At 44.0% G+C, this 19,795-nt stretch overlaps 1 protein-coding gene across 1 annotated transcript in view; it reads left to right on the top strand.

Moving 5' to 3' along the window:
• Positions 1–19,795, top strand: part of ANGPT1 (angiopoietin 1) — a 349,933-nt gene that overhangs the window by 255,958 nt on the left and 74,180 nt on the right. The window contains exons 5-6 of the mRNA XM_040432391.1: positions 8,682–8,809; positions 14,517–14,618. Coding sequence (XP_040288325.1) covers positions 8,682–8,809; positions 14,517–14,618 — 230 coding nt within the window. The remainder of the gene's footprint in view (positions 1–8,681; positions 8,810–14,516; positions 14,619–19,795) is intronic.

Raw genomic sequence — 19,795 nt, 5'->3', positions numbered from 1 at the left:
AGTTTTTTTTTTTTCTGATATAATCATGTTTTATGTGATAATGCAAGGAATCGAATGCATGTTTACAATGATATTTGTCTCTGTGATATTATATTTTGGGAACATTGTTGAGAATACCCACATTGATCCTAATGGGATTATTCTGGTGGTCATAACAGGCCCGGTGAAGTGTAATAGATTCAGCTTGTTATTCCAATATACTTCACATGTTGTATAAGTATCTTACCAATTTATGTCTACAGCTTCTATGAATATCAGTTTGTTTCCATAGTAATAGACTACAAATAAAACCCTGTGTAGTCTGAGCCTGCAGTCATACTCCTACTTCCTATGGATACATATTCAGTAGGTTAGAAGGAAGTAGGAAGGAAGACTAATGGAAGGGAATATGACTGCAGGACCAGACTATACAGCAAGCGTTGGTGAAAATAATTGGTCTGCATATGAGATGTACTGTATACACTTTTTTTTTTTATACCTGATGCATTGGAGCAAAGAAAAGATGGATTGTATTGTTGTACTTAGTAGTGATGAGCGGCAGGGGTCATATTCGAATTCGCGATATTTCGCGAATATTTTGTAAAATATTCGTCGAATATTCGCAAATTCTAAAATTTGCTATTTTTTTTTTACTCGGAAAATCGGATAAGTAATGATTGTGTAATATGCGAATTTTCGTAATTCGAATTTTCGGATTAGAATTTTTATTGCGAATTTTTCAACTTACAACTATTAGACAGAAGATTATAGCACTATATTAGCTAAATTGCTCTATATTCGATTTTTTTCGAATATTTGCTTATTGCTATAACTTAGTTTTTTAGAATATTCGTAATATTCTAAAACAAGAATATATAGCAATATAGTGAATATTCGAAAAAAACGAATATAGAGCAAAATTCGCAAACACTACTACTCCTAAAGTCAAGTATATATTGCAGCCTTCTTATTGGCCCACAAGCTTGAAGCAGTGAGGGATCATGTGTACTGATAAAAAATAAATTAAAAAAATCAAAAAAATAAATTCGAATATTCGAAATTACGAATATATATAACTATATTCGAAATATTGGCGAATTTTCGAAGTACCTATATTCGCGATAAAAATTCAAAATTCGAATATTCGGGATCAACACTAGTACTTAGCCTTTAAAGTGAGTGAATAGCCTGAAACCATCAGAAGCAGAACCTGTGGTATTTTGGTCCGGACACCGGACGGGTTAGAATCACACTTTGTTTTTCTTTCTTATACTTGAGTCAGCATTTTCTCCAGTGGGAAAGTGCCATGTAACATTCTTGTTTCATAATTACTGATTTTCTAATAACAGTGAACTTTCATCTAATGTATACTCTGTGCATATAAATATTAATGTTGGAATGGGAAGAGGGACAACATTTCACATGGTCTGTGTCAGGACTTCTGCTTCTTATGATGAATTCTCTATTATTTCTGGTGTAGCCTAGGTGGAGTTGTCTGTTTTGTACCCTTCCTGGTGATGAATTTGAGTAGTGTACCGCGGCCTGTAATGTCCCTTAATGGTGTTGCATGTGTCACGGTGCTCCTACATGGATACAGTTGGAACACCAGACGTGGCCGGGCAAAGCAGAGCAACGGATCAGATGAATGGTTGATGAAGAGAATGATGAAATAAATTGAGTCCAGACTTTGTATATAGTTAATAACGGCTTTACTTGAATAAACTTTCATCAGGAAATAATCTTCCAACTTCGTCTTGGTCACCAGCAGGCTTTGGCATTAATTTCTGGCAGGCAAACACTTTCGGCTCTGCTACATCTAGTCCTCTTTAGCTCTGCTGTGCTATCAGAATTAAATAGAGACTTTTCCTTTCTCTTGAACTTAGCTTTCGGTAGTCTGACTCTGTCTTTATCTTTATCTTTACCTTTCCCGTTATCTTTGTCTTTATCTAGGGAATCTTTCTTCCTGGCTTCTGAGGCTCTTTGCTCTTTTCTCTTGTTCCAGCAGAACTGAGGGTGCTCTGCTGGCTACAACACAGCTTTCCCCTTTAGACTCACTTCTGCAGGTCTCGTCCAGCAGGGACGAGGACCTGCTGCCTTCCCCATAGAGGGGGTACTCTAAACTGACTCCTGCAGGACTCGTCCAAGAGGGACGAGGTCCTGCTGCCTTCCCCATGCAGGAGTAAGCTAGACTGACCTTCACTAACTAAAACTCCTCCCTCACTAGAGAGGGCTAGAATGAACAAAAAGGTTCCACTCTAGGCTAGGTAGCTCTGCCATTATTGCCGCCATCTGCTGGTGAACCAGGCACATTACATGGTAGCATAACATTACAGGGAAATGAGAATACACAATATGCAGGACCTGGCAATAAATACACATGATGACATTGAATCAACAATAGAAGATAGTGGGAGGTATAAAAGGTGGTAAAGCACCTCTGGTGTGTTACATATATATATACTTTATATATACATATAAAATAGAAAAAATGGCGGCACCGATGAACAAACAATATAGTGGGTGCTATGTCCAAGGGTATAGCTCCTTACCCAATAAAATAGTCAAAGAAACGGACAGCACATCCAGTGGAAAATACGCAGTGGTTTACTCACCCATGTAGTACAGTGAGGCAATGTTTCGGCTCATACACAGAGCCTTTCTCAAGCAAAGATTTTGCTTGAGAAAGGCTCTGTGTATAAACCGAAACGTTGCCTCACTGTACCACATGGGTGAGTAACCCACTGCGTATTTTCCACTGGATGTGCTGTCCGTTTCTTTGACTATATATATATATATATATATATATATTAAAGAAAATCCAGCGGGAGCACCACCAGTATTGTGACACAGATTAATCAATCTGTAATTAATTTGTTATATTTATCTTTGCCTTTTAGAACAACAATTTTTAAAAAAAAAAACATTTCTTTTGGATGGAGATCCTTGAACTGGCCCTCTTTGATGATGATGATACCGAGCTGCAACATCAACAGTCTTCTCGCTGCGTATTTCCAGATATGAATTTTTCTTTATCCGGCTACTCTTTCCTTAAAGAATTCCCCTATGGCTGCGTTATTTTCGGCAATTAGTTTGGCGATGCCGGCAGGGTACACTGACGTGTCCCCCTCTGACATATGCCATCTAGTGGACAGGATCCATCTCCGCAGAGTTGGTACCTTCTCCAGATGCTGATTTATGTAGGATTTACCTACTGCGGCTTAATATACTACATAGGAAAGCGTTTAGCCTATTGAATGTATGCACGAACGGCACTTATGCAACCGTTGGGCAATGTTGCCCTCTATCAAGATGGTGCCTGTAGTGTAATTTTGATGGAGCGCATGCGTCACATGTAAGCGCTATGATGGATGATGACGCGGATCTGGTCATGCGCAGTGAGAGAATGAAGACGCTCAACGGAATACGATGGTGTATGCTGGCGCCATTACATCGAGAGGTGTCACTTCGTTGATCTTCATCCAATATATGTATGCACTTTAATATACACTTATATTATTTATATATTACATGTCTATATGATCGATGACCAGGGACTATGTTCTTGTGATGCGGATCTCTTAAGCACATGTCACTTTACGCACATGCACTTTTGTTTATATGTACCATATGTATCCAATTTAATCATGATTGTAATCACAGTATGATTGGCCAGTCACTTGAGACTTGCCTTTATATGATTGTTATTTTCACTGTTTCTATGCTGGAAGAAGGCTCTTGTGAGCCGAAACGTCGCAAAGTTGCCAAAGTTATGGGTGAATAAAGCTCCACTGATTTTTCACTTTATCTGGAGTGCAGTCCTATCTTTTTCAAGTTATATATATATATATATCTGACAAAGCAATGGAGCCACAATTCATACAATTCCCGTGGTTCTCATGGCTATAATGGGCAGGTTCTTTAGGAGCTAAAACAAACAAAAAGGTTAGAAGTAAAAATTAACCTAATGACACAGAAAAAGGTTAAAAATATGTAAAATAGAGTCATGTGAATGCTATAAGGACACTTTTAAAGGGGACCTAAACCTTTGGTGAAACCATGAAGGGGCAGCACAGCTTCTCAGAGCGCTCTGCACCTTTGGGTTTCATCTGCTCCAATCTACCAGTGTGCAGAGTACAGGTCCCATATCCTTTCCATGGATCTGTACTCCAAGCCGAGCAGAGTTGGTTAAACCCAAAGCTGCAGAGCCCCTTGAGAATCTGTGCTGCATCTTGATGGTTTCACCAAAAGCTTAGGTCCTCTTTAAAAAAAAAAACTGGTATAATTGCTTTATTTTCTGTTTTTTGACCCTTATACAACAATTCATATAACGTAATTGCTATCATATATGTATCTAAAGAGATTCAAATTGATACTTCCACTTACTGTACATAGAACTCAAGATGGTGGTGGTTCCATGATTTACCCTAACATGAATGCCTTGCTGGCTGTCACCCAGCTGCATCCACTTTTGAGCAGGTGCAGATATAGAGTTTTCTCTTGGTAGGTACTCACGCATTGAATGCAGTCACTACCTGTGCAGAAGTGGATCCAGGTAGGAAATCGGTCATGTGGGTAAATCACCTGACTGTGGACACCTTGACTCCTACGGATGCATGGCCACCAAAACCATTGTTAACACAGCCTATCCAAAGGCAGCATGGGGCCTTGAAATGAAGAACTGAGGTAAGCAATGAGGAGTTTTAGGGTTTCCTTTCACAGAACACAGCTGTTAATCCCATTTTTAAAATTTCACTGGAGACTTCCAAACCCCTTTATGCAGGGCAGCATAGCATGCTGACAGATCCACTTTCAGAAGACATTTAGATCCCTCACAAGAACCATATGTAGAGTAAGATGTTGGAAGAAAGAAATTGAGAAAGTCTGTGATATCAAGAGACTTGTCTGTGTACATTTGAGTAATAAGCAGAAACTGAGGTCTTCATTTTTTTCGACAGCTATATTTTCTAACCGGAGAATGACCACATTTCTATTGAGTTGAGGGAGTTTTTTTTTATTTATAAATCCGCACTTTTCTTCAGTTTACATCATCCTCCTTCTGACTACAAAAGGCTTTCTGGAAAGTTCACTTGAGTTGAAATGAAGCAGAACCTGGGTCATTTCATGTTCTGGTTTCTGGTCAGTGCCTTGTGCATTCTCAGTCTCTCTGAGGTCTTCTGGAATGAATGGTCAGTGTGGTCTATTAGCTCCAATGAAGCGTTATCCCCATCTCAGATTTCCATTCCATAGTTCACTGTGGACAGAAGGACAGATCCGGTTCATGTACAACCACTCAGGCACCTGCAAAGTTTGCTGAGCACTTAAAGCCATGTCAATATGATGGAGCCGGGTGGGTGAACTTTAACAAAGTCATCTTCATTGTAATAGTGACAGGAGGAAACTGGAAGGGAAGGATTTTTCTGTGTTGTGGTTCGTTACCTCAGCTCATCAATGGTTTAATCTGCAGAATTTTAAGCATTATTTTTATTTATTAGAAGCTAGTGTTGAGCGAAGAGAAGCATTCGGACCCTAATTTGGTCCAAAGTTTAGGAAAACTTTGATTCTAAACTAATCCGAATTTCCTCTCGCTTCATGGTAACTGATCAGTTTATTACAGCGCCAATAGCCATAGCACACCACAGTGCGGCTTGTTATGTCTTGACATAAGCATTAAAATTAGCTCCGGAAGATACGTGACAACCACAAGTCACGTGGAAACGCGTAGAGCTGCTGCTAATCACTAGGACACGGCTCTTTAGGCAGGACTGCACTAGATGAAATAATTCTTTATTCAGCCTTGGAGTGTGTATGTGATGAATGGATGGAGCCAAAATATACTGGCTACAGCTGTGTGAATGGAGTCAAAATATACTGGCTCTGAGTGATTGTATATGGCCAATACTGGCTGCGGATATATGGTTGTGACCTAGGTATTGGCCACAGGCTATACATATATATTGGTCTGAAATCTGCACCATATTAAAGTGTATCCAAGTCCACTGAGACTTCACTCTGACAGAGGCAGTGCGATCAATTGTATTGAGCATTACAGGATCTATGTACTAGGTGGCACAACCACGTCTGTATATATATATCTTACAGGATCACCGGTTACACACACACCCTGTATCCATTCACACTGGTTACCGTGTCCTTAACTCTGACTTGCGTATCCATAGCAATTACCAGCTAGCAAGTCGGGTTTTAGCCCAGTCCCTCTACTGTGCAGAGGAGCTATTTGTTCCCCTTCTCTGTACGGGTTTTGAGACTGGTTGCCTGATGGTCACAGACTTTGACATATGGGTCCCCCCCCCCCCTTTTAAACAGACTTTTAATAAAGGTTTTGTTTTTTTATTTTTAAACGTTCATCAGGCTGTGATATTATTAACTGATCAGTTTAACTAAAATTGCTGAGCAGCCAGCCAATCCGAAGGTAGCCATCTCCTGTGATGTCACAGCCCTATAAAACCCTCATCCTGCACGGTATCCGCCATTGTCCTGTGACTTCAGCATAGGAAGAGACGTGGCAAGCGCTCATGTGCTAGGGACAGTGTTGCTGCAAACAGTTTTCAATTACAATATTGGAGAGGGAGAGTGCAGGGATACTGCAGGGAGAGAGCAGGGAGAATGCAGGGAGAGTGCAGAGAAAGTACAGGGAGACAGCAGGTAGAGTGTATCACCATGTGCATCACTGTGCAGTGCATCGACATTCATAGTAAATCCGTTCTATTAGGGATACAGATACTGTACCCCAGCATTAAAGGCAGGTGTAATATATATCCCCATGTGCATCACTGTCAAGTGCACTGGCATTCATAGTTAATCCGTTCTGTTAGCGATACAGTTGTTATACACTATGGCCAACAGACAGGAGCCTGGGCCTTTCAAACGAACAGGCAGTGGCAAAAGTGATGCTGTAGCTGGCACAAGTAGCACCAGAAGAAGAAGGGTGTGGTAGCAGCCACAGTAACATGCCAGAGCTGCCACTGTCATCCAGCGGTCATGTTTTGACCAACAATCCAGCTGTACTGGAATGGTTGACTCGCTCTTCACAACCCTCTCAAGCCAGGTATCGGTGGGTTACTCTGCTCAGCTTTTCAGCGAGGATGAACTTTATGAAGACAGTCAGCAGTTACAGGCTAGCCCAGACTTGGAGGAGAGGTCCACTGTGGACACCTTTAGGCATGCAAAAACCGACGATGGCAGTCGGGTGCAAATCCCACCGGCCCACACCCCCTCTCCAGCATTCAGGGCTTGTCAACATCAGCAGAAGGAAGCTGTCGTTCCTTCCCATCAACTTCAATGTCATCTATTGTGCCTGATGCTCCTCCTCCTTCTCCTCGTCACTTGCTTCGACAGCAATCAATCACTGTGCTGATTGCAAAAAGATAACAGTATGCGTGCACTCATCCAGTCGCACAGAAGCTCAATGTGCACCTGGCCAAGTTGCTGGTACTACTGTCCCAACCTGTCCATGTAGTTGACTTTGCACATTTCAGAGAACTGATGGCTTGTGCCCACCCAAGGTGGAGAGTCCCAAGCAGACATTACTTTGCTGAAAAGGCTGTATCAGTGCTGCACACGTACATTGAGCAGAATGTGGGCCAGTCCTTGGGCCTCTCGGTGTCTGCTAGAGTTCACGCCAGCGCTGACATATGGAATTGTAACTATGGTCAAGGACAATATATGTCATTCACAGCCCACTGGGTAAATGTTGTTCCAGGCCAGGCACACCAACAACTTGGCCATGTGATGGCAAAGCCACCTCCGCATTGTAATCATGCGATTTCTGTGCCAATGTCCTCCTCTGCCTCCTCATCCTCCACCTTGTCTTCACACTCCCCTCTAGGCAAAGTTCACAGTGGTCATCCTTCATATCACCTATGCAAAGCTTATCATTGTCACGAGGTTATGCGCCTCGTCAGCCTGGTTGAACGGAGTGACACCAGAGAGGAACTGCTCCATGTCATCAATAAAGAAATCGAACATGGCTGTCTCCTCGCAAACTGGAGATAGGAACCATGGTTACTGATAAAGGGAAGAACATTTTGTCTGCGCTGCATCAGGGAGGACTGACCCCCTGTGCCCTACATGGTGCATGTCTTCAATCTTGATGTCACTTGGTTCCTCAAGTTTTCCACTGAACTGCAAGAGCTGTTAATAATGTCCAAGAAACTGTGCATGGACTTCAGCCACTCTTACCGTGCAAAACGCACCCTCCTTGAGTTGCAAAGGCAAAATGCTCTTCCCCAACATCACCTGATATGTGGCATGTCCACCCACTGGGACTCAACGCTCCATATGTTAGACTGCCTGTACAAGCAGAGTAATGGCGGTCAACGATTTGTTCATGCAGAAGATGGACAGGTCTACTCCCTGGTGTAACTTCCTCATTAGACAGTGGCAGCTCATGCGTGGCATGTGCTGTTTGCTCAGGCCGTTTGAGGAGGACACTTAATTTGTCAGTTGTCAGAACTACAGGATGAATGATGTGATTCCACTCCTACACGTCGGTAGTGCCTGCATGAGCGATAGGATCACCTGTTCGCTCATTCATTGGGTGATCAATGGCACATTTAGACGGCCAGATGACTGGGAACGACCGTTCGCAGGAATAGTCATTCCCGATAATCTAGATGATTATTGGTGCATCTAAATGCACCATTACTTCTACTTGATTTACATTTTATCTTTTGTTTTCACAGTTTCCATAAAGAATTCAAAGAGAGAAGAGGAAAAACCATTCAGAGACTGTGCAGATCTGTATCACGCAGGGTTCAACAAGAGCGGCGTATACACCATATATATTAACAACGTATCCGAACCCAAAAAGGTAATAGCATTTACTACACTACATGACTGATCCCTGTTCAGAACACCTCAGCCACATGTCTGCTGATACTTCCTACTGACATGTTCTGTATGAGGAGTGACTTATATCATAAGCTTGGAAGTAGTTTAGAACCAGCAAAGCTGTAAATGATAGTGAAATCATGGCTGTCCCCTGGATCCCCCAGTAGTCGCACTGACAGATACTATAAAATCAGATCTTACTAATGGGAATACTTATGTAACTAGATACCAAAGGTAAAAGTTCATAAAAACCTACTTAATAAATCCAACTTTGACTTTTTCTTTGAACCTCTGAAGTTCTATTCCAGTTCTCCTGTTTATTACAAGGGCTATATCAACAGTATACTCCATGCAGCCCCACCAGTCAGCCAACTGAGGAGACTGTGCCCTGCTCATTAAAGGAGGTATTCCGGTTGTTACAACGTATAACTATAACTTTTAGATCTGTTGGGTCCTCACTGATCACGAGACCTGACTGCCACTCCATTCATCTCTAACGGAGTTCCCGGAGACAGCCAAGTACTGCGCTCCACTATTTCTGGAACTGACCTAGAAATAAATCGAGCAGAAGTTGGCATGCCCCACCTGGCGCTTCTTTTAATTTGGGGCGGGGCTCCGGGGAGGGGGGTATGGGGTCCCCTTTGTAGAGGTAAGACTGATCTAATAGCTATCCCCTATCATGTGGATAGGGGGTAACTTGTAACAACTGGAATACCCCTTTAATATTTTACCAGGCACAGAGCCATACATTTTGCCTGCCTGTAAGGCTACATTCACACTTGCAGCAGAGTGATCAGGCAAGCAGTTCCATTGCCGAAACTGCCTGCCGGATCCGGCAAAACGTATGCCAATTGATGGCATTTGTAAGACTGATCAGGATCCTGATCAGTCTTAAAAATGCCTGATCAGTCAGAAAAATCCATTGAAATGCCGGATCCGTCTTTCCGGTGTCATCTGGAAAAACGGATCCGGCATTTATTTTTTTCACCTTTTTTTCGGTCTGCGCATGCGCAGAGCGGCAGGACGGAGCCGGCATTCCGGTATTATGAATGCCGGATTCGGCACTAATACATTACTACGAAAAAAAATGCCGGATCCGGCATTCAGGCAAGTCTTCCGTTTTTTTGGCCGGAGATAAAACCGTAGCATGCTGCTGTTTTATCTTTTGCCTGATCAGTTAAAATGACTGAACTGAAGACATCCTGATGCATCCTGAACGGATTACTCTCCATTCAGAATGCATGGGGATATGCCTGATCAGTTCTTTTCCGGCAGTGAGCCCTTTTGACGGAACTCAGTGCCGGAAAAGAAAAAGGCTAGTGTGAAAGTACCGGATTGAGCTGCAATATCAGGTACAACCACTACAAATTGTACGGTGCTGTGCCTGGCAAACAATACCAGGCTACTGGGAGTTACGCTGAGTTCACATCACCGTTCAGCCTTTCCGTTCTCCTGTTGCGTTATAAGAGCAAGAGAATGGAAAGGACAGATTCGGCACATAACTGAGCCGAACGGAGCCTACAGACCCCATAGACAATAATGGAGTCCATTAGGTTTACGCTCAGAAGATGATTTTGGAGCGGAGACAAAAGTAGTGCATGCAGGACTTTTGTCTCCACTTAGAAAATCATCTTCTGAGCGTAAACCTAACGGACCCCATTAAAGTCTATGAGGTCCGTAGGCTCCGTTCGGCTCAGTTATGTGCCGAATCTGTCCTTTGCCTTCTCCTGCTCCTATAACGGAGCAGGAGAACGGAAAGGCTGAACGCTGATGTGAACTCAGCCTTAGATGATCAGTCACTGATGATACTGATGGCTTATCCAAAGGATAGGTTATCAATATCCTGAAAACACCTTCATGGGGTGTGGACTTTGCACAGAACCCCCGATCACTTACACGGCGTACTCTCCAATAGCGTTCACTAATGACTTGCAGATGGTATATTGTACCTTGCAGATTTGTAAGCTAGCCTACAGCCAGTACCAACCCCAGACGCTGAAGCCTGGAGATGTCCGGGGCACACACAGCTGAGCTGTAACAGTTATGGCATGTACAGCAAATTCACTTTTGCCTGAAGATTCTTCTTAATATTACTTCAACAAAGCACAAGACATATTAGTCTATTATTTCCTAATCTACTCAATATTGCACTTCCTTCCCTGAGAGATGATGTCCGGGTGTGCAGCTGCAGAAAGGATTACTAACGTCTAATCCAAGGAAGCAGTCCATACAATCCCTGCCTGCGCACATACCGCTTGTCCATCTGAGTAAGCAGAAATCTCTCCTGCAGCCGTGGTCTCCTAGACAGGACTGTGACAGAGAGTATTAGCAAATTAGAGCCCCAGGGGCGTACACAGATCTCATAAGGCCCCATAGAAAAACTTTGTATGGACCCCCCTTCTGCACCCAGTATTCCAGTACATGTGAGACAATCACTCCCAGGCTATGCAGAATACAAAGCACAATACCTAATATTACTGACAAAGTTATGTTTTTTTTTAATTAAGACGAAGAAATTTTAATTCAAAAATGTAATAAAGTCATCCTCCACCTCTATGTCAGAAAAAATGAAACAGATGCCTTATAAATATGGTGCTCCTTCTGACCACCAGACCAGAAAACTGGCTAAAAGTATATTGATAAATCTCCTCCTTCCCTTCTATTACCAATCTGTCTGCCCGCAGCCACCACTAGGGGGAGCTTAGTGCCTAATAATGTATACAGTTGCCATTTACTGGAAGCTGACACAATATCTTTGCATTTAGATTCTCCTAGTGGCGACTACATGAAAATGCAGTGTTTGCCTTATAGCAGTTGCGTGGTCTGCCTTCATTGAAGGTAGGCTACTGTATCTTGAGCCTTGATCTGCATTGATGCATTTCCAAAGAATCCCTTACTACAAATGGCTTCCTGCCCAGTGCCACTTAGGCCATTCCATTTTCACACCTGCTTCGTACTTCTCTAATCCACAAATAAGCCGTGACTTGTATAAATGACAGGTTTTCCAAGTTTCCAAGATTTCAAGACACCGCTGGGTGGTTTCCATAAGACATAAATCCACTGTAGAAGCTTTGTTTTATCACAGATTGATGGCCGCTTATTTGAGATAATCTGAGAACGTGTGAGAGGGCAGAGGCATTATGGAGAAGTGTGTTTTGGGCACGCTAGATTTGACTCTGTACCAACACATCCCCACAGCGCATGGTGCATGTTAGCAGGAGCAGCTCTGCTTATAAATAAGACCAACATATGGAAAGCTGGAACTGAGAAGATGCAGACGGTCTCATAAAAGTTGAAATCGTTCCTCGGTCATACTCTAGGTGCCACCCAGCTCCTTCCTAAAGCTTCCTAGATTATATCCAGAATTATAGTGAGGACTAAGCACTAAATGCGGTAGCTCCCGACTCCGTCCACCACACCAAGCAGTCACTAGGCTACAAAAATATGGCAGCCTGACCTGCCTCAGAATACGTCTGCTATTACAGATTTATTTTTGTTGTTAATCATCTCAAGATTGGCACAGATGATGGTGGAGTTCATGTTTAGTTTCGGCACAGGTTCAAAGAGTCCATTAGAAGGAGACAAAGACGCCATTAGAAATTTCACACGGCATCAAGTCCTCACGATGTATGGATTTACTTCTCCAAATATACAGGGAATATCTCATTTATGACAACGAGGGAGGTGAAAGTTAGTGGATATATTTTAATCGAAGCCAGTGAACCATCAGCAGAAACGATTTAGAGCCTTTCTAAACAAAAATATGAAGGTTATAGCACAGTGTTCCTCCATTTCCTACACATACTGTAGGGCGATTTACACTCTGGTCTTAAAGGGAACCTGTCATTAAATTTATGCTGACAGTACTGCGGGCAGTATAAAGTAGTTACAGAAATGCTGATTTCAGCGATGTGTCACTCATGAGCTAAAAGTAAGTGGTTGCCGAGAACCAGCATCATAATCATTGCAGCCCAGGCCTTGAAAAGAGTCACGGCCACCTGAGAAGAGTCCTGGTTATTCATGAATTCCTGCTCTCCTGCCCACCTGCTGATGACTGACAGTCTTCTACCTAGTTTTCTCCCTTTCTCTCTAGGAGAGAACTGCCAATCATCAGCAGATGGGTGAGAGAGCAGGAGATGAGGAATAACCAGGACTCTTCTCAGGTAGATTTGACTCTTCAAGGTCTGGGCTGCAATGATTATGGTGGTTCTCAGCAACCACTTACTTTTAGCTCATGAGTGACACACCGCTGAGATCAGCATTTCTGTCACTACTTTATACTGCCCTCAGTACTGTCAGCATAAAGTTGATGACAGGTTCCCTTTAAGTGTCTCTATACTGCTGGAGGAAACACCAAAGTTATGTTGAGGTGCAACCCTCTACATAACGTTGGCACTTCCTCCAACAGGCCGTGTGGCAAACTTAAATCTACACCAGCTCCCTTGCTGGTGTAGATTTAATCAATTTTCTATGATAAGAACTGCTGTAGAAAATGAATGAGAAGGGCCTGCCAGCCCACCCTTTTCCCTGCCCAAGCCAATACCCCCTTTCTCGACCTGTCCAAAAAGTGGTGTGAGTAAGGAACAGTTGCAGATTTTGTTGCAAAATGGCCGATAGCCATGGTAGATCCCAGAGTAGAAGCAATCTGATCATAAAACAAAGTACAGGAACCCCACCAATGAATCTGTGTACAGCCTCGCTGTATTCTTTCTATGGTACATGAGATGCAACACCCTAAAATGACAGCTAGCTGTAAGAAAACGGGACCATTGCCAGCAAGCTCTAAATCTACAACTAATCTCCCTTCACCATTCTGGTTAGCAGATCTAATACTACTCCTATGTAGCCAAGTTCACCAGAGTCCAACATGAGGCCAGCTAGGGACACAGGTTACATCTGTGGTGTTAGGTGGCAGAAAACAGGTGGCAGCTCACAGGTAGCAGACCTATCAGATGCCAAGGAGTAGCAGGAGAGTAAAAGAAGCTAGATTAGGAGGGTCAGTAGAAGACAAGTGGTAAATCCATAAATAAGCTTAGGCGTCTTAGCCAGGATAATCAGTAGAAACCTAATCATTAGACAAGAGGTTAATCCAGAAACAAGCCAAAGAATCAGTAGAAACCTAGTCAGTAGACAAGAAGTGAATCCTGAAACAATCCAGGGTCAATACACAGTAAGGTCCAACAGAAATGCAGCACTGTTCTGAGCACAAAGACCAAACTGGAACCAGGAATTTCCAGGAATCAAAGACTTACAGGCTCTGACAAGCAGTAAATGCCTGAGTTAAATGCCCTGCTTAACTCTGGGATTGGACACCAAGTCAGTGGCCCGAATGGCCCGGTATTCAGACTCACCGATAGGTGACTGGCAACTCTCCTGGAGCAGGAAGGTGGATGGATAAGTTCCTGACACCAGTCTGGTGATGAAATATTGTCATGGGTCCAGTTTGATAAACCAGATGTATCTACCTTGGGTAGCTGGAATTGGTCATACAGTACAGGGCAGTTGCAAGCTTTCCATGCAATACATGTATGAGCCGCATCCACCTGAGTGACAGACACCATTTGCAGCAGCTCTCCTCCTCTATAGGAAATAAGGGATATAGGAAGTGGTAGTCTTAATTACCCTCTTCATTCACTCTTTATCGCCTGTATCTTCACCAGGCTGAATCTTTACTTTTCTTATTTTAGGTACACTGCAATATGGAAACTACCGGTGGAGGCTGGACAGTAATTCAGCACAGAGAAGATGGAACAGTCGATTTCCAGCGAAGTTGGAAGGAGTATAAAACGGTAAGTGCCACAACTAGAGATGCAAAGTCACCAAGTAGTTTTGTATCTGACAAGTAATTGGGATTTAAAGTGCACCTAAACCTTCACCTAAACTTTATTAAAACCTATCGTAAACTAGATATTTAAAGAATATTTGTAATATACTTTATATAGTTATTCATGTTTTTAGTTTTTTGGGGGGGAAGTAGGCACCTAAAGTTCAGGTGCCTATCCGCGGTTTGGAATCTGTACTCCTATAGAATGCTGACATGTCAGAAATGCAGTGGTGTACGAATTCCTCTGGGGCTGCACTAAGGGCTGCTGTAGAGGCCTTGGCACACATCGCTGCTCCTTCCTGTACAAGCTCAGCTCGCTATACACTCTGCATACTACATCACCGATGTACTACGTCAGGCTTCAGTGGAGTGGGCACAGGAAGGGGCGTAGCTATAGGGGGTGCAGAGGTAGCAGTCACTACCATGCCCAGGAGCCTGAGGGGGCCCAAAGACCCTTGTGCCGCATAAGAAGACACCGGTTTTATAGGTTACACTTTTGGCTGGATGGAAGGGGTTAGGTCAAGAATTTGGTGGGGAGGGGGCGTTCCAATTTTCACTTCAAGCAGCACAAAGGCTATGTGCTTCCCTGACCCTGGCCACAGACGGCTGGGGGAAGGGGTCTAAGCTGATCTCTTGCTCCAGGGCCCATGAGCCTTTAGCTACGCCCCTGGGCACAGGCAGGAACAGTCATGTGCTATGTGAGCTTCTGCAGCAACTCGGAGGGAGACATGGTTGGATGGGTGATAGTGACTATGATGCTAGTAGTAGTAATCGCTGTGGTAATCTTCCCTCAGGAACTCCTTGGGCTGTGTACAGTGAGTGGAGGGTGAGCCGTTTATTTCCCCGGGTCACTCCTTAATTTTCTGGGGCTCCTGCATGGTTGTTTTTGGGGTGCCCTTGATGTTAGGTGGTTGATAGGGTGCAGGGCTGGATGTCACGGCGCAGTGTGGTAAATACACTAAACACTGAACACAGAAGGGAAAAGGTATTAGGCCTGGAACCTAGGGAAAGGGAAATGGTCACACCTAGAGAGTCCCTGCGCCAAGCCCTGACTGCTATCAGTATGAAAAGACCCGGATGGTAAAAATGTTCATACGCAGGAAACTAGGCCCAATCTCACTCTAACAGGGCCCTGCAGATAGTGTCAGGACACGGATGGCCTATTCCTTTCCCAGATTAAGAAATAAGAGACCCTTTCAGGCCCAATATCAGCAGGTAGGGGAAAACAACAAACAACAAAGAAGATCAACTTCCAGAAATATGCGGACGAGCAGGAACTCAGAGATAGAAAACACCAGGACTTCCCCAAACAAGGAGCTATCAACCGCATAGCATGATAGATGAGGTCAAATTAAATAGAGGAGAAGGAATGACCACTTAAGCTACACCTGAGACAAGAGGTGTGGTCATCCCCAGCAACAACACTGAAAGTGAAACCAAAGAGACTGTCAATCACATGCAGCCAGTCTCCTCAATCTTCTAGTCCCTGTCACAGGCGGGACCGTGACACTGGAGTATGGATACAAGAGCCAGCGGATAGTGAAGGCAATTACCAGACCCAGTTTAATTTGAATAAATAAAGTCTCTCTTTACTGAGTAGATGATGAGAGTTGCAGTACAGGTAGCAATAATTGGTACAGTCCTGAGGCATATGAAAGGTTTTGTATAGCCAACGGCAATAATTATGGTAGTAGTCCTCCCTGAGTCTTACTCTAAATTCACTTTGCAATCCTCCAAAACAACCACAGGCGTGTAATACCATTCTCATTAAAGGTGTTATCAGTAAAAAGACCTGCCAGACCCAGGGTGGGCATGATGCTGACCTGATCCCTACTGCTGGATTCGGTCTGTTTGGCTCCCGGGCTGGCAGTTCCGCTCCCACATGCGCCAAGGACAATCTCAGTTGGCGGGGGTACATGTGACTGCTGCAGCCAATCACAGGCCACAGCGGTGATTTTCTATTGTGTCCGAGAAAATGGATCCGGCAACATTGACTTACATTGTGTGTCCTGCCAGATCCGTCTTGTTTCGCATCTCATGACGCACTCAAAAACGCTGCTTGCAGCGTTTTTCAGTCCAGCATGGGAATGCAACCATGTGGCTCTCATTGGTATTGCAGATCAGCCTATTAACTTGATGTGATGTCACACGGCCTCCTGCTGTCTAATATTGATGACTAGGAATGAGCGAACCCAAACTGCGGGTTTATACCCAACTTTGCAAGTTCACGTACCTGAACTTGAACCCCGACTTTTCCACTGAAGTCCGGATTCTGGTTCAGCGTTCGGGTGATTTTATTATTTTCCGTTATAACATGGTTATATCGGAAAATAATAGCATTCTTAAGACAGAATGCAAAACAATATGGCCATTTAGGAGTTAAAAAAAACAACAACACACCTCATCCACTTGATCTCGCTGCAGCAGCTTCTTCTATCTTCACTGAACAGGACCTGCGATGTGCACAATGACATCACCGCGCTCTCCCATGTGGTGACGTTATCACGCAAATCGTAAGAAACATGTACCATTTTTTTTTTTTTCCTATGTACAAATGTATGGAGGATATCCAGAACTCAGAGGTTTTGCCTGTAAATTATATAATGCTCACCAGAAGAAATTTACAATAGGTCATGAAATATTAGAATGGACTAGGAAAACATGGAAGCGTTCTCTGCCAAGGTTCTCCTCCAGCGTCCCACTCAGGAACCCGCTCAGGTTACAAAGTCTCAACCTTTGCCCAGTTCTTAGATCGATAATCCTTACTTTTGGCACAACAGACAACCAGGTCTAAACTATTTCTGTTATTATTCCACTGATTTCAGGAAATTCATTCAACCACTATTCTTTCTGATTTTCTAAGTACCGTATATTTCCTTTATGTGTTGTGCAATCATTATCTTAGCGCTCAACTGCTCATTTAAAAGGTTTGTGTCACAAAACATAGTCTACATTTTTGAAACCAGCACCTGGATCTGAACACTTTTGTAATTGCATGTCATTAAAAATTTAGTACAGCCACTGAGTTATTCAATAACATGTATCTGTACAGCGCCACCTGCTGTTTGTTCTTTTCCTTCGTTTTTGTCCATCTCACTGAGCTGGTCGAGCGTGCTCAGTTTAAATTGTCAACTTCCACCAGACAGATGTTTTGTTAGAAGCTGTGACAGTTACAGGGAGAGAGCTGCAGCAGAAAGGACACGCTCCCTGAGCTGGTAGGCTTAAGATAATCTAGCAGAGCAACTGGAGTAATGAATGTCGAGATCTCTGGCCCCATGTGAGGTACAGGGCTGGTTCTAGCTTTGTTAGGCAGGTATTGTCATGCATTATATGATGTCCGATTTTCTTTTTTTACATCAATCATGGGATAACCCCTTTAACTGTGGGGATATCTACAGTCCTATGAAAATCGCACCAAATGACAAAGGCTCTGTTCACAAATTCCTACAGAACTGCTATCCAAAACAAAGGACACCAATATGGAATCATATGAGGTCCACTAATAAAGAGCACCTCTCAGAAGGATAAACCCTTCTAAACAGGCATGCTGCCTGGTAGGGTTGATCCTGTTGATTAACACAATACCTGTCTTACAAAAATGGGTTATGGACTTTCGAAGGAAAAAGATTTCTATTCTTTTCGATAATCTTTTGCCAGCTCCTCCCTCTCCTTCTTGATGTCACGGCAGAGGATGGGGGAAACCCTCAGCCGTGTGCCGGAGGATGTTGGTCGCTGCTTGACCAGGACGAACAGGATTAGGGAGCAGGTCACCTCCTAACAGCGTCCCTAACCTGACCCTAACTCCTACCTGCATGGGCCGACCTTGAAGGTAGGAGGACCCATGCGCAGGAACCTCGGATCCCTACTCGCCCTCCGCCGGTCCCTAGGCTAGGAGTCAGAGTAAGACATCCTGTTCCTTCTGGATACGGAGGAACAGGAGTCTAACTGGCCAAGCTGCAAGGAAGGGAGAACAAGTGCAACCTGTGGCAGTGGCAGGTACTTGCCACAAACATCACACTGACCTGCCACAGACAACCAAGCCTGGAACCCATGTGGGTGTACTGCCCACAAACAGCAGGACTCAGCACACAAACATACAACACACGGGAACCCAGGACCACAGGTGCAATAAAACAACATAAAGCAAACACATCTTCAGACACCAAAGGACATATATAAGCTTATGACCAGAAGGTTGGCCCCCACTGGCAGTTGGTAAGTAACCAGGAGGATGTCTACAGCCAGCATGGCTGAAACACCCTCTCTGGCTACTGCCTACAACTGAGGCTATATAGGGCCAAGAGGCCACACCCAACAATCAGACACACCCCGTGACTCACACACACTGAAAGGGAGTTAACCCTTCCAATAACACAGAAGGGAAAACATAACTAAAGGGGAAGTGTCAAAACTACAAACACACTGTGGCTGTTGCCGCAGGCAAAGGCATGGGTGGCAAGCGTGTCCTGGGAGTCAGCCCGAGGGCCGGGACACTGCCACCACATGTACACATACAACCAAACGTTGCCACGGGCAACCACAGTGAAGGGAAGATGTCAGTGCACACCACACACAAAACAGAGTGCACACAGACATACAAAAGTGCATACAAACGTGCACATAACTCCAAGGGAACCGCACACATCGCTGTTGTCCGCGGCAACCGCACCTGAGGCTAACTACATTATGCCTCAAGCTGCGGTTGACACTACAACCCAAAACCGCGGGCAACAGTATGCGGCTCCCAAGGAGTCACGGCCATAACCGTGGCCGTGACACTTGATCGACAGGGCCAGGTTCCCACATAGCCATCTAGTGAGGCCCTGTCAATCAAGAAGGAGAGGGAGGAGCTGGCAGAGGCAGCAGGAGGAGGAGCAAAGGTGCACAGAGAGGCGTGAGCCCGCCCTCAGTGCACTTAACTGCTCATTTGCACACAGACTAAAAATACTCTTTCTCCAGAATGAAGCAACAGATCTCTAGGTAAAAGGTATCATTACATTAAGCTGAGCTAGTCCTACAAGACACTGTGCCTGGTTATTTTTGTGGTAACAGACTCTCTTTAAAGGGGACAACCCTTTTACTATCATTCATTTCTGATGTGCTTTGGTGAAATCACAACAAACCTTAAAATGCTAAGTTCGG

Source organism: Bufo bufo, chromosome 5, assembly GCF_905171765.1.
Source record: "Bufo bufo chromosome 5, aBufBuf1.1, whole genome shotgun sequence".
NCBI lineage: Eukaryota > Metazoa > Chordata > Amphibia > Anura > Bufonidae > Bufo > Bufo bufo.
Note: the sequence above shows the minus strand (reverse complement) of the source record. Positions and strands in the feature narration are given on the sequence as shown.